The sequence below is a fragment of the Peromyscus leucopus genome, chromosome 9 (assembly GCF_004664715.2).
Source record: "Peromyscus leucopus breed LL Stock chromosome 9, UCI_PerLeu_2.1, whole genome shotgun sequence".
In the NCBI taxonomy this organism is placed as follows: domain Eukaryota; kingdom Metazoa; phylum Chordata; class Mammalia; order Rodentia; family Cricetidae; genus Peromyscus; species Peromyscus leucopus.
The window spans coordinates 5,496,889-5,512,471 of NC_051070.1; the positions used below are offsets into that span (position 1 = coordinate 5,496,889).

Here is a 15,583-nt window from a genome sequence, read left to right on the forward strand (position 1 = left end):
GCTACCTTGGGTTCTTTTATTTCTTTCTGTTTGAATCTGAAAATTGTCCTTTCAAAATCTGTCAAGAATTGTGTTAGAATTTTGATAGGAGTTGCATTGAATCTGTAGATTGCTTCTGGTAGAATGGCTATATGCACTATATTATTCCTACAAATCAATGAACATAGGAGATCCTTCCATCTTTGATATCTTTTTCAATTTCTTTCTTCAATGTCTTAAAGTTTTCATCAACAAGTCTTTCACTTGCTTGGTTAGTTACCCCCAAGATATTTTATATTATTTGAGTCTATTGTGAAAGGTATTGGTTCCCTGATTTCTTTCTCAGTCCATTTGTCATTTATATATAGCAGGGCTACTGGTTTTGTGTATTAACTTTGTATCGAGCTACATTTCTGAAAGTGTTTATCAGCTGTAGGAGTTTCCTGGTGGAACTTTTAGGATCACTTGTGTGTACTATCATATCATCTGCAAATAAATATACTTTGACTTCTCCCCTTACTATTTGTATCCCCTTGGTCTCCTTCAGTTTCCTTGTTGCTCTAGCGAAGATTTCAACTACTATATTGAATAGGTATGGAGAGAGTGGACAACATTGACTTACTCCTGATTTAGGTGGAAATGTCTTCAGTTTCTCTCCATTTAGGTTGATGTTGGCTATGGGCTTACTCTAAACTGCCTTTATTATATTGAGGTATGTCTCTTATATTCCAGATCTCTCCAGGACTTTAATCATGAAGAGGTGTTGGGTTGTGTCAAAGCCCTTTTCTGCATCTAATGAAATGATCGTGTGGTTTTTTTTTCTTTCAATTTGTTTATATTATGGATTATATTTATCAGTTTGGGTATGTTGAACCATCCCTGCATCTCTGGGATGAAGCCTTTAGATGTGTTCTTGGATTTGGTTTGCAAGTATTTTATTGAAGAGTTTTTTATCTGTGTTTATAGATGCAATTGGTGTGTAATTTTCCTTGTTGGGACTTAATGTGATTTGGGTATCAGGGTAACTGTAGCTTTATAAAGTGAATTTGGCAGTGTTTCTTCTGTTTCATTTTGTTGAATAATTTGAGAACTATTGGCATTAACTTTTCTTTGAAAGAATTCTGTGTTAAAACCATCTGATTCTAGGCTTTCTTTAGTTGGGAGCCTTTTTGGGGTTTTTTTGTTTGTTTGTCTGGTTTGGTTTGGTTTGGTTTTGGTTTTGGGATTCAGGATTTCTCTGTGTAACAGCTTTGGTTGTCCTGGAATCACTTTTGTAGACCAGCCTGGCCTCAGATTCACAAAGATCTGCCTGCCTCTGCCTCCCACGTGCTAGGATTAAAGGTGTGCACCACCACCACCTGGCTAGTTGGTAGACTTTTAATGACTGCTTCTATTTCACTGGGTATTATAGGTCTGCTTAAATTGATTGTCTGATCTTGATTTAACTTTGCTAACTGGTATGTGTTTAAAAATTATCTATTTATGTTAGATTTTTCAATTTGGTGGAGTACAGGATTTTAAAATATGTCCTTATAGTTCTCTAGATTTCCTTGCTGTCTGTTATTATCTCTGAAAGGAAAACTATTGGCTCAGGACCCCCAAGACCAAGGTCTCAGCACAAAGGAGATGTATTTGCCCCAGAGGGACAAGGGGCAGGAATAAAGGACAAAGACAGGAGACAGAAGATGAGGGACAAGAGGAAGGGAACAAGGGAAACAGTACTGTGGATATTGCTCTATATAAATAAAACACTGATTTGGCCAGTAGCCAGACAGGAAGTATAGGCGGGACAAGGAGAGAGGAGAATTCTGGAAAGTGGAAGGCTGAGGGAGGGAGACTGCCTGCAGCCGCCACCAGGACCAGGAAGCCCTCTGGTGTGGGACAGGGTTTCTCTGTGTAGCTTTGGAGCCTTTCCTGGAACTCACTCTGTAGCCGAGGCTGGGCTCGAACTCACAGAGATCCACCTGCTTCTGCATCCTGAGTGCTGGGATTAAAGGAGTGCACCACCACTGCCCAGCCAAAACACTATTTTTGAATGACTTTAAGATGTTACTTTGTGGGGTTTTCTAAGTAAAAAATTTCTTTTCCTTTTCATTTGATTTTAGAAAAAATAAGTTTCACTTGACAATTTGAAAATTTCAGATCCTGTGATATCTGCAGTCACTCTGTGGATTATTGCTGATTTTGATGTGCCATCTGGGAGAAAACTGCTTTTGAATGCATTAGAGCACATGGTGAGTTGTAGCATGAATCTTAAAGAGTCCTATTAACAAAAACAAACCCGGAGCCAGGTATTGGGGTGAATGCTGGAAGATCAGAGAAGCAGAACAAGCCACAGCTACCTCACCTTGCCAATTCCCCAGCTGATCCTGTTTCCTCAAACTGGAAGCCTCTGAGTCCTCATCCGAATGGATCTCAGCTGAACTGCTTCTTGAAAGCCTGAAAGCTTAACCAGCTCTAGTTCCTGGTCCTCATGCCTTATATACATTTCTGCTTCCTGCCATCACTCCCTGGGATTAAAGGCGTGTGTCACCATGCCTGGCTGTTTCCAGTGTGGCTTTGAACTCACAGAGATCCAGGCAGATCTCTGCCTCTGGAATGCTAGGATTAAAGGTGTGAGTGCCACCATTTTCTGGCCTCATGTCTGTCTAGTGGCTGTTCTGTTCTCTGACCCCAGATAAGTTTATTAGGGTGCACAATATTTTGGAGAACACAATATCACCACATATACACTCTTCCTTAGCGCACGTGGTGAGTGCACACTCTTCCTTAGAGCACGTGGTGAGTGCCCACTCTTCTCTAGAGATAAAGCACTGAGCAGTGGGAGGGGGGCTAGGAGGTGAGGACCCCTGTAGCCCCTGGAGGTGAGCAGGGACAAAGGGGTCTGCAGCAGGTGCCCTGCTGCAAGAGCAGAGAGGAAAGATCTGCAGTCAGCCCTTCTGCTTCCCTGGCTGGTGTGGAAAAGATAATTTATTTCAAAACAGAAACCTTCTTGTCCCGTGTCATCATACTTGTGGACAAGCATGGATCTAGAACACATTTTTTTCCCAGAAAACTAAAGGATGCAATAAATCCAGACTTATTTTACAAAGCTATCGTTGCCTCAAACCTAATGACCTTAAAGGATGTTATAGAAGAAGATTATAACTGATCCTTATTTATGATCATAAATGCAAAAATGCTCAAACTATAAACACTCAAATATTTAAGTTGTCATATTTTGTATATTCTGGACATATAAATTATTAGAATTAATTTTCATGTTTTAATAGGTTGCTATTAGGTCTTTTTATAATTGTAAGAATTATAACAAATATGAAATTAAATTTCAATGATTATACCATTTATACAAGTATCAAAAATATCAAATACTAGAAACCAATGTAACAAAGTTTAATATAAACCTTTTGAGAGAAGAAACAGATGTCCTAAGTAAATGGATGGATATGTTATGGTCATTAATAAAGAGGGTCAATATTGTAAAGATGCCATCTCTCCCATAATTGGTATATAGCCTTATTACAATTCCAATAGGAACATCCATATTTTTTGAAAATGTCACACTAATTTGCTAACATAATCAAAAATTCAAAGGACCAAGAATAAGTAAAATACTCATAAAACAAAGAAATGAATAATAATTAGTTCCTTATTGTCAAGACCTTTTATAATGCCTACATAATTGAAAACAATTTTTTCTTAACTCAAGAATAGGAAAGAGAAAATCAGAAGGAAATAAGTATCCCAGAAACAGGGCATTGTGTATCTTATTAGCACTGGGATAAAGTTAGCCTGTGAGATGGTAAGAATAGTCCTTACCTCTCCATGTTTGACATCATATATCAAATCAAATCCAGATGATGGGTAATAGACTTAAACATAAAAGCAAAACAAGAAATTCCTGTGAAGGTTGTCTTTATGACTTCAGAACAACAATTTCTAAAATAGGTAATAAAGCCTAGTATCAATCAGTTAAAATATTAATAAATTGAACTAGTGTAAATTAAAATTAAATGTCAATTACTTTTTGTCAACTCACAGCTTAGAGTACAAGCCACAGAAAAAACAAACATAGCTGCACTATGTTGTCTCAGTTGCAGCCAAAAAGAACTTCAACTGTAGACATCAAACGTGTACAACCAATAAAAAGAAAAGAAAAGAAAATCTAATTTTTTAAAAAGGCTAAAATTAAAGCAAAGAATTTGGGGAGGGGGTATGCCATTGACATTGATATGAATGCTTAGTATCACTGATGAGGGGGGAAGAAAGTAAAACCCTGGTTCCATATCCTTCCATACTGCACAGATGATTTAAATTTACATGACAATGCAAAAGGTTCATGATCTTTAATATAATAAACACTAATATGTTGCTAGTGTGAGTGGCAACTCATACAGATATGTTGTAAATCATTTGGCTGCTTCAAATATTAAAGTTCTAAAAAAATTAAAAATAAATAAAGATCTGTATATTCTGGTATAGAGCTTCAAACTGGAAGAAGCTCAACTATCCAACCACAGGCTGGATAAAGAGTATATTCATCTCATGAAATTCTGTATACTCCCAAAATAACCACACGGTAACCACACGTGTTGATGAATCTCTCATTGTATTGACTGGTAAGACAGCGCAGAATGTCACATGCTATATTAACCTACTTACATGAAGTCTGAAGTAGGTGAAATGTTTAGTGTTAGAAATGAAGAGACTTACTGTTATACAAGGTGGGAGTGGTGGCTTTAGAAAAAATGGGAGGAGGTCTGTCTGGGTTACTGGCAGTGCTCGATTTCTTAACCTACATAGCTGTTTATGTAGAAGTCACTGGATTCTACATTTGTAGTTTGTATATTTTATGTGTTCTTTTATGTACTCACAAAGTGACCAAATATTTTATTACCAAAGAATCTTTATACAAAAGAAGTGGATGGAGTTACTAAATGATTGTCTCTCTGGCTATTGGGGTGGTAATTACTCATATGGTATAATCATCATAGAAAGTCCAAAAGTAAGAAGAGGTATAAGGTAAGGTCAACAAACTTGATGGTAAAGAAGCCTGTTCAGCTGTAACAGGGTGTCTCAAGTGCTGGTCTTCAATACGTTTAATAAAACTATCAATGCGTTTTGCAGGAAACAAGTGTTCATAGTCGGTTGGGGATCATTTATAATCCTACATCAAAGATAAATGAAGAGAACACAGTCATTTCTAGAGGAATTCTGGCAGCTTTTCTTACACATAAAAACAGCCTTTTGAGAAGATTTCTCAAAAAACTGGCAAAAGAAGAAACTGCTGAAGCAATTTATTCTGGAGATAAAATTAAAACATTCCTTACTACGGTCAGTGAAATGATTGTGTGTGTGCACATGTGCATGCATGCATGCGAGAATGTGTGTGTTGCATATTTCAAACATAATTTATATAATTAGAGTGCCTTGTTACTGGAAAATATTAATAAGTATAAGAAGTTGGAATAATACATGGCTGTCCATTAGGACATGGTGGGAGTATGCAGGCCGAGAAGAAATGGGGCAAGTGGGTGTTTGTGAGCTGAGAGTGCCTACGGATCCTGTCCATAAGACTGCAGCCACTAGTTTGGTATGGCTGTTGTATACTTAAATTTTGAATTTTGTTTTTCAATCATGCTAACCATATTTCAAGTGCTAAATAATTATCTGTGGCCTTGGTTACTGTATTGAATGGTGTAATGGAAAATTTCTGTCATCATAGGAATGCATGGCAACTTGCTAACCCTTCAGACCCTAAGACCTCCTAGTTGTACTCAAATAGAGCATACCAAGGTGAATTGGTACTGATAGGGAGAAGTGTACCTCAGTATGAAGCTGTATAAAAACTTTTTCAGATTGATTTTTTATGAATATCTTTATAATTTTTGCCAAGAATTGTGCTCAATATTTCATTGTTTAAATACAGTTAATTAAATTGGCTCTCTATGATTTGTACACTGGGGTAAGATGGGGTATTTCTATCTTAAACACTATTATCTAAGAGCACCAAATATGAGATACTGAGTTCAGAATTTAATAAACATTTCATTTCTTTAATGTCAAATTTTAGTTAAACTGATGTTCTCAAACATTATAATGATGTACAAATCTCCTTTAAATTGTCAAATGATGAATAATTTATAACTATATGTACTTATAACAAGATTCAATGGTTTTGTGAATGATTTAGCAAAAGAAAATTATTTTTTTAAATGTTGCTTCATAAGAAAATAATATTTTTAAATCATAATTTGCATAATTTTATTAATATTAATAATGTGGGATTTATATAGATGAATTATATACTGTTACTTCATCCTTTTATTCATTTTTAATAGTTTCATCATTTTTAACTTGTGCTTTAGGGGATGGATAAGAATGCTTTTGAGAAAAAATACAACACCGTTGGAGTGAACACATTCCGGACCCACCAGTTATTCTGTCAAGATGTGCTTCAACTGCAACCTGGCAAAACTGGAATTGTCAGCAATGGGAGAGTAAGTAGGAGAAGAAATGTCTTAGGGTTTAGTGGACACTGGTGCTGTGGACAAAGACCCAACATAGTCATGTGACATACACAGTTCATGGAGGGCACTCGTGTTACGTACTGGTCAGAGCTCAGGATAGATAAAATGGGCAAGAGCCCGCTGTCGCTCCCCAGCTGTGGTGACGTCATTCTGCCATGAGTTATGGAAAGCAGAGTGCTCCCCAGACGTCCCGCTTTGTCTTGTTCTACGGACATGTTTAGTGTAGCAATACATTGGAACATCTTTGAGACATCTGTGTTTTGGTGGCTGTACAAAGGGCGTTACTACATCTTTTTCTCTGTGCCTCTCCCTGCCATTTTTACGTCACATGACAATTAGTTTGTAAACTCTGAAGTATGCATGTATAGACTGTCACATATTGACAGTCTTCACAAACTATAAAAGAAACACTCATTCTCATGTGCTATGAAAACGTACCATTCATAGCTCATTTTATCTTCCAATTCTTTTTTTTTCTACAAGAGATATTTGTTTTTCTTAAACACATGATTATAAGCCCATCTATAATTGACATTATTATCTTGATAGTTGTTTGTGTGTGAGTGTCGTCTGTTTCTCCCCTTCCTCCATGTGTGTCTTTAGTATTAAGCTCAGGTTGTGGTTTTCCAGCAAGTGCCCTGACCAGCTGAGTCATTTAGGAAGTGTATATCATGCTTCTTTATGTGCTGCAGATCTTTTTCTGATCAGTCTTTATAAACAAATATAGAATAAGGAGATGATACATACTTATCAGTGTTTTTGAGAATAATAGTCTGATTTTATTTCTTACCGGTTACTTAAGTAAAAAAATTGGAATCTATTCAAAAAGTTTATTAAATAAACTAATATGTTTTACAGATACCTGGCTTAAAGTAGCGTATGGCAAGACATCAGTTTATCTTAAAAGTTCTAATATACCCTTAAAGTTCCTTCCCTACATTTTTATGAACTCTGTTCCCCTCTGTTAGAATCACAGTCATGAGCTGGAGAGATGGCCCAGCAATTACAGCTTTCTGTTCTTACAAAGGGATATCCTGGTTCCTAGCACCCACACTGGGTAACTCCCAGTTCCCCCTTCTGGCCTCTGCAGGTACCCCCAACACACATCCATATAAAAAAACAAAAAAAAAAACAAAACCTTTTTTTTAAAAGAATCATAACCATATCTAAAAAGTGCTGTTTTACAAACTGATAGCAAACATTATTGCTTATTAAAATAAGTATCAGTTAGTTTTGATAGTGAGCAATGCAGAATTCCAGGCGTAGCGTTACTTCCTTTCATTGCCATGGAAAGAAACACGGGCTTTCAAAGATAGATTTGAGTAAATGGCTATCTTCGACTACCCTATACTTTGTATTATCTCATATCATTAACATAGTGCTACAGTAATAATAACGAATACTGTGGTTCTAGTAAACTTATTTCCCTAAGTCGACTTTTTCCCCCCTTCTCTTATAGCTGGAAAAAATATTCAGATATGAATCCCACACCTCCTGTGAACGAATCTGTCCACTGGGTAGAGAAGGTTGTTATGGGCCATGAGCTTGTTCAGGAAGAGTGGAAGGATGACAGTGATTTCAGCCATGACTCAGATGCATGTGCTGAGTGGGCAGATGAGGACAGGCACTGAATTCAAGAGGACTCGTGACTACAGACATCCAGTCAGAGTCTTGACTAGTGCAGGCTAATGGGAAGGGTGATGTGATTATCGTTAGTAGAAATGTGCTTGAAAACAAGTACCGTGGCTGACATTAGTGTAATCCTTATTTTCCCGTCTTAGAGTATGATCATATAGCATAATAATCGCAGTCTCTAGAGAAGATGGTTAGCATTCTGACAGTTTAATCTTTGAAACAGTTACTACATTTTAGCATAGAACCTGTCCAAGTGGTAAAGTTGGAGCGTATTTAGAGTTATAATTGATTATAAATGATTAATAATATGGATACAATAATGATCACATAATTTTCCACTTTTGAATTTTTATTTTTGAGACAGGGTTTCACTGTGTACCTCTTGGTGACCTAGAACTATGTAGACTAAGCTGACTCTGAACTCACAAATGTCTGCTATTAAATAAACTAACATGTTTGACAGGTACCTGGCCTCCCAAATGCTGGGTTGAAAGGGTGTGCCCCCATGTCCAACTAATGTTCTTATAATTTCTTGCAGAAATACTAAGGAATTAAATATTTATATACGTTGTTAGTATATTTCTGCTTCTGTTGATCACACTACTTATTCAAAAGTGTGGGAAATTACAGTGTAGCAGGTGTAGACAAAATAATCCCCACCCTTGTGAGGCATGCTGATCAAGGTTCAGACTTAGTTGTTCCCTGAGTTGTGTACATTTGGTGAGCCTTGGCTTCATTATTCAGACAACAGGAGCAGTGAGCTGGTGTTGGAGGTACTGAATGTGCCTTTATGTGTAAATACATGAAACAGCCCCGACAAGGTAACTTTGCAGTGAACATTACCTCCTGTTTCCACTTGAAATATTTGAGAACTGCTTGGAAATAGGAGACACGTGTATACACTTGATTTTTATGCACTGATAGATGAGAATATGGGAATAAGTCCATAGAAAGAGATTTCTGCTCAGTGTTAGCGAACATTCCAGTAGCGTTTTGTAAAAATTTAATGTATTGTTGAAGGAGGTAATTTTTGTATTATATAAATCTACCTTAACTTAAAAAAAAAATCACATTTCTAAAAACATTGCCATCAAGATTAAATACCAGGTTTATTTTACCCTATTATTGCTTAATTTTATAATTTTAAGTTCTTTTTCCCACCTTGTATATTACCTGATCTTTCACCATTTAAATCACATTATTTGGCACATGTACTCAACTTTAAGTAGACTAGAGACTGAAGAATCAGACTCGTTCCCCTGTTTGAAGCTGTGCTTGCTCACATGGGTGAAAGGAAGCCAGTTTACTCAGTAAAGGTAGACACCCTTCCAAATCCCTTAAGAAAATAATAGGATTGGAGGGCCCTGTTCTCGTTAATAATGATACTTTCCAAGCTGCTAGAAGTGCTATATCTAAAATTCCACTCTTTTCCAATCCTATCTACCCAGTGATAAAACAAGCAAACAAACAAACAAAAAAAAAAAAGCAACAAGAACAACGAAAACGTTGAAACTGCTTTTAAAGTTAAATTTATATCAAATCTCAAAGTTTTAAAAAAAGTTTACATGAATGCTTTTGGTCCTGCAGTGCCCATTTCTGTGTTAAGACACCGTCCTTACATTTACAGTGAAACAGTGAGTGTTGACCTCCAGTGTCACCTCTGAAAGGCTCCAGTGTTGTGTTGCCGTGACCTTTAAACAGGGATCTTCCAGAGCAGCTGAAGGGGAATGTAAAGCCGGGTCTGCAGCCAGTCTCTTTAGTCTTTCTACTAAAGATGACAGCGTTCTACTTGACATATCTCTGTTGTTCAATAGAACGCTTTCCTAGATGAGACCATGTCAGCCCCGTGTTCTCTTATACACACAGCATAATAATGGCTGCATGAAGTAGCTCCCTCAGAAAATGCTCGTGGTGGGACAGCTGATGGTGGTGGTGGAGTGAGCGTGAGCAAAGAAAAATTTCCTGAATGTCTCCCAGAAAATGTCCAACAATAAAACTATCTTTGTTTTAAGTTCTTAGGACCTTTACTTGAAGAATTCTACCTAGAAGATTTTCACTTGATTGAAAAGATCACATTTAGTAATTCAGTAGAGAAAATCAAAGACATTGTTGAAAATATGGAAATCAACTCAAAACAGTAAGTATTTGGGAGTTTAGTGTTTTACATATATTTTCTTTTAAAGTTAGAAAACCTTTCAATATTTGGACAAGATAGATAATAAAGACATGAAGAAGATAGTAATCAATCCCATGAATTCCTCACCTTCACTTAACTCTAAGGGACAGTGTTTGTTCTTTAAGGCATTTTCTCTCTCTCTCGTATTCACCCAGCTATCCCCACTCCTTTCACAAGAGGAGCCATTTTCACAGTAAAGACCGTGTGCATGGGTCTCATGTTTGTATTTATACTTTGGCTTTAACTGTAAATCCCCACTGTCCGTGTCTGTTGTGTTGAGTACCTTGCTTCTCCCAGTGAAACGTGATTACACTCTGTTTACTTGTGTAAGAGAGGAGCTGCAGCCATACAGATGGACTGCCTCTCTAGAGTTGCCACCTGTAATATGAAATATGAAGTTTTCTCTTCCTAGAAGTCTCACACATCGTTCCTCTCCTTGTACAGCATGAGCGACCTTGTGATGAAAATTGATGCGCTTGTGTCTCCATTGCCTGTGCGTGCCTCTCGATATAATGTCACATTACTCAAAGAGAACCACAGGTAATACTCCAACACTATCGCATTTCCCTATTACTGAATTATTTCATGCAGTTTCCCCTTGCCATGCATGATTTCCATTTGTTGTTATAGCATAGTAAAAACTAAAGGTTTTCTGTTCGGTAAAAATATATATTAGCAACATAAAGAAAAATAAAAGATCTAGGACATAGCTCAGTAGTAGTGGATATGTTTGCCTTTCATGCACAAGGCCAAGTTTGATCCCTAGTACCACATTACTAACACACGCACCACACACACACACACCCCACACAAACACAACACAGCACACACATACACACATACGACACACACACATACAGCCTATAAACACACAACACAGGTCCAGTTGTATAGCTTAGAGAATAAAAACACATTTAGGATATAAAGTTTTAAGTTATACCTAGCATGATTTTTATTTTTCAATATCAGTAACTTAAATATCTTTGATCATTGTAAATACTACGATGTATTTTCAGTATGTAAAAGACTCATTTCCTAAGGAATTCTTATTAATATAAGATCTGTAAGATACCTATACTCAAGGTTATTTGCAATTACCTTCAAGTAGACAGTATTTTACATTAGCTTTTTAATTTGTGATGGGAGAAGTGTATTTGATGCAGGATCTCACTCTGTGGGATGGCCTCAAACTTGCTATGTAGTTCAAGCTAGCCTTGAGATCAGGAGCCTCCTTACTCATTTTCCCTAGTACTGGGCTGATATAGTCCAGCCATAACAAATCACCTCCTACTGAAGCCTATGACAACCAGTTTCTACAGGTGCTACAATATGACAGTGATTGTAGAATTTTTGCAAGATAACTGATGATATATTGTGTACCCTAATAAACTTGCCTGAGGATCAGAAGACAGGGCCAGTCACCAGATTAGACATAGAGATCAGGTAGTGGTGGTACACACCTTTAATCCCAGCATTTGAGATCTCATGCCTTTGCTTGGGAAGCACACAAACTTTTGATCCCAGGAAGTGATGTCTGGGCAGAGAAAGATTATATAAGTTGTGAGGAAACAGGAACTCACTCTCTTTAGACCGAGGATTTTGTAGAAGTAAGAACTAATGGCTGGCTGTTCTGCTTCTCTGATCTTTCAGCTTTCACCCTGTTATCTGGCTCTGGATTTTTTTATTAAAAGACCATCTAAGATTCAAACAACAGATAACTAATAGCAGCAACAATTTTAGAGTCATATTATTAGATCATCTAACTTATAACCCTTATTTCTAGCAAAATTCTACAAGATCCGTTGACTCTATCACTTTATTATAGTACAATTAAATTATGGCTTTAAGCAAAATGAAGTTTCACTCCATTCTCATGTTTCAAGTAAATATTTAATTGATGAGCATCAGTTTTCTCACTGCCAAGAGTCTTTCTGTAGCAAAGATGACTACTATTCCTGTAACTGCACTGGTATAGCACTTGATTTGGTAAGCCTTTTTCTACTGTCAAAGTAAACGGTTCATCCTTCATCTAAAAAGAATGTTTTTATATGACTATAATTAAAGCAGTAATTAAGTTAGCATAGACTATACTTTAATAATATGCATATTATTATCTCCCATTGACTGTTTCCATTTCTCTTTAAATTAAGTTCATCTCTTAATTTATGATTTAGATCAATAGGAACAGATGGAAAAGGCTTAGCAGGAAGGAGGTAAAGAGAAGAGGCTAGGTCCAAATAAATTACCATGGTTTTGAATGTCTTTGTTCCTGATTTCCCTGTACTGTGTGTTGGTTTTGTACAGTACCAAGTGAATAAAAGTACAAAGTAGTTAATTCTCTGATCTTAGGAAATATATTCACATAACACAAAAACTATCAGAATTTTTACTGTAGTAGTCTCATTCTTTAATGTGTATTTTTAATTGCATATTTATAAAATATTTCATATTCTCAAATTCTTTATAACTTTACAATGTGTTGCACATGAATTTAAAATATGCATTTATTATATAACCAGAATTTTTCAACTACCAGGGAAAGCAAGCAACTCATAAGAACATACATAGCTAAGATGACAATTATGAATGTATTTCATAAACTTAACCTACCATGTTTATCTTCCTTTGTGTTGTTCTAGTGTTATAAAGATAAATCCCCCGGAGAATGATACGTTCTTTGATGTCGTTGCTATTGTGGATCCTCTGACCAGAGCCGCTCAGCAGATGGCACAGTTACTGGCTGTAAGATAACGTAAAGTAGACGGACCCTCTTCACTTTGAGACTTAAACATGCGGGACTGTTTGTACGTGAACGAAATGTTTGTGCTCTTCTCAGATCTTTGTGTCATCTGACATTTTAAACACATACACACACATATGAGTATACGTAGTTCAGTGTGAAATAATAGAACAGTTTTTAGGTGGGTGTTGCTGTAAGCTAAGTTGCTGTTCCCTACAAAGTCCATACTGTGGCACATGAAATGTGCTTCAATGAATTTCAAGCCCTGCCTGTTAATGTGACTGTGGATATGGGACCTTCCTAAGGAGGGGACCCTAGTCATATCATATGTGGAAGATACAAATTCAGTATCTCTCCATCTCCTTGAGCATATAAAGAGGTCAGGTAAGCATAAGAGCATGACAGCTGCCTTCAAACCAGGAAACCAAGAAGAGACTTCTCACAAAAGCCAAATAGACCTTAATCTTGGGCTTCTCGGCCTGGATAATGTGAGAAAATAAATGTCTGTAGTTTACGCCACTTGACCTGTGGCGTTTTGCAATGGCAGCCTGAGCAAATGAAGCAGGTGTCTTCCCGTGTTCTCCTTCTGGAGACACCGATACTCACCTTTATCTGGGTGAAGCTCAAGGGCAACATATAGTGCTGCCTGAACAGAGAAGCTCGGGAAGGAGGAACATGGAGGTTGTATCCAGTACTTTGTCTGTTCCTAGAGCAGGGCCATCAACAAGATGAAGCTGCAGTGTCATCTAGCAGTCAAGCATAAAAGCTGCTAAAGACTGTCTCGTAATCTAAGATCACTTGTCAAAATTCAGGAGATAAAGCTAAATGACTTCACAAGGAAAGGACCCTAGTCATATCATATGTGGAAGATATAAATTCTGTATCTCTCCCATAGGACATCTCTGTATTACTGTTAACATAAAGGGGAGAACAATGCCACACTTCCAAAGTTCCACAAGTGACTGGAAGTAATAATAGAGACTGGAAACTATGCCCAACACCTCTCATAAATATGAAAATGTAGGGGAAGTCTAGTGTTTTAACATATGTTTAGTCCCAATCAAAAAACAGAAGCACCAAGACTATACGTGTATGGTCATGCTGGGCTGTGCAGCCATGTTCTGTCTAAAATAGGATGGAGGGAGATGAGAGAAGAAGGGAGGGAGAAAGTGAGGAATGAAGCAAGGGAGGGAGGGAGGCAGGAAGGAAGGAAGAAAGAAGGTGAAAGTTTGGAAAATGTTCTCAACTACAGGCAACTAAGGAATGCTGAGAACAGGAGAAACAGGGAAAAGCACACCAATTTGTCACCTGATACAAAATGACCAGCCCGAAAAACATATACATACAAGTAACATATGGACTAAGCAGGTTATATTTACGTCTGTGTATATTTTTGTGTGCCTAACAAAAAGTAAAGGAAATGAGGCTATGAATGTGAAAGAGAGCACGATGTGGAGAGGCCCGCATTGGAGGGCTTGGGGGGAGAAGGGAAGGGGAAATGACATTGTTATCATCTCAAAAATTGTTTAAACAAAAGATAAAGAGATATTCTCAGATTTGGAAGTTCCTCTCACAGTTGGTTTCCCTTGGAAACCGGCCAAAATGTAGATAGTAAACCTAATGGACACTGCCAGTGATCAAGTGGGGTGATACTGCTGTATATTCCATCAGAATTCCATGTTGTAGCTTTCTCAGACAGTAGACCGTATTAAGGGAATTTATTACTAATACTTTTTATAAGTGTACTTATTAATGTAGATGATAATCTTAAACTTGGATGTTTCTGTTCAGATTGTGTGAACAGCACAAAACTACTGCCATGGGCGTTTCAACATTCTCTCTTAGCATTTATAAACCCTTCACATGGGAACTTCTTGTAGTACTCAAATTATCCTTGATTTTAGTGTACAACTTCCCTGTTCCCATGAAGAATCATTATTCAGAAAAAAAACATTATTTTATCTTTATAACCTACATCAAGATAGAACCTATAAATAATATATGTAAAATTAGAGAGATAAGAGAGAGAGGAATTGCACTTTACTTCTTGGTAATAGTAAATGCCTTATTTCTCAGCAGTTCTTTTGTTATGGAGTAATACATTTATAAAATAATGTTGCATGCATTGGCTGTAGTCTCTAACTCCTGTCACTCACTCTAGTCAGATAACCAACTCAACTGTGCAGTGTTGATCTTCCATGTGAGGGGGTCATCCGGTGACCCTGCTGGAAGCAAAGTGAGTGACAGAGTGGAGAGTAAGCCACAGAGCTCTTCAGTGTGCACTTGGTTCTCACTCCTCAGTGAGTCTCTATTCCTCGTGTTATGTGTACACTTTTTTCTACCTTTATCTGTATCCTTTACCGATTAATAGTTTTGAATCATCTGTGAGCTGTTGTCTGTGTAGAGATGGGGAGAACAAAATGAGTTTTCTCTGCTTCTTGTTGATTTAGTGACAAGAGAAAAGAAAGAGTAGATCATCTGTGTGTAGCCTAGAACTTTCTATATCTCTTAAGATACAGAGTG

General features: G+C 37.1%; 1 protein-coding gene across 6 annotated transcripts in view; it reads left to right on the top strand.

The window, feature by feature from the left end:
* Uggt2 (UDP-glucose glycoprotein glucosyltransferase 2) overlaps positions 1–15,583 on the top strand; it is a 128,926-nt gene that overhangs the window by 47,090 nt on the left and 66,253 nt on the right. For all 6 annotated transcript variants that reach the window (XR_003734424.2, XM_037208322.1, XM_037208321.1 and 3 more), the window contains 6 exons: positions 2,122–2,213; positions 5,107–5,313; positions 6,348–6,479; positions 10,157–10,281; positions 10,765–10,860; positions 12,960–13,062. Coding sequence is in view for 5 of the 6 variants with exons in the window: in XM_037208322.1 (XP_037064217.1) it covers positions 2,122–2,213; positions 5,107–5,313; positions 6,348–6,479; positions 10,157–10,281; positions 10,765–10,860; positions 12,960–13,062 (755 nt within the window). In the remaining variant the exon portion in view is untranslated. The remainder of the gene's footprint in view (positions 1–2,121; positions 2,214–5,106; positions 5,314–6,347; positions 6,480–10,156; positions 10,282–10,764; positions 10,861–12,959; positions 13,063–15,583) is intronic.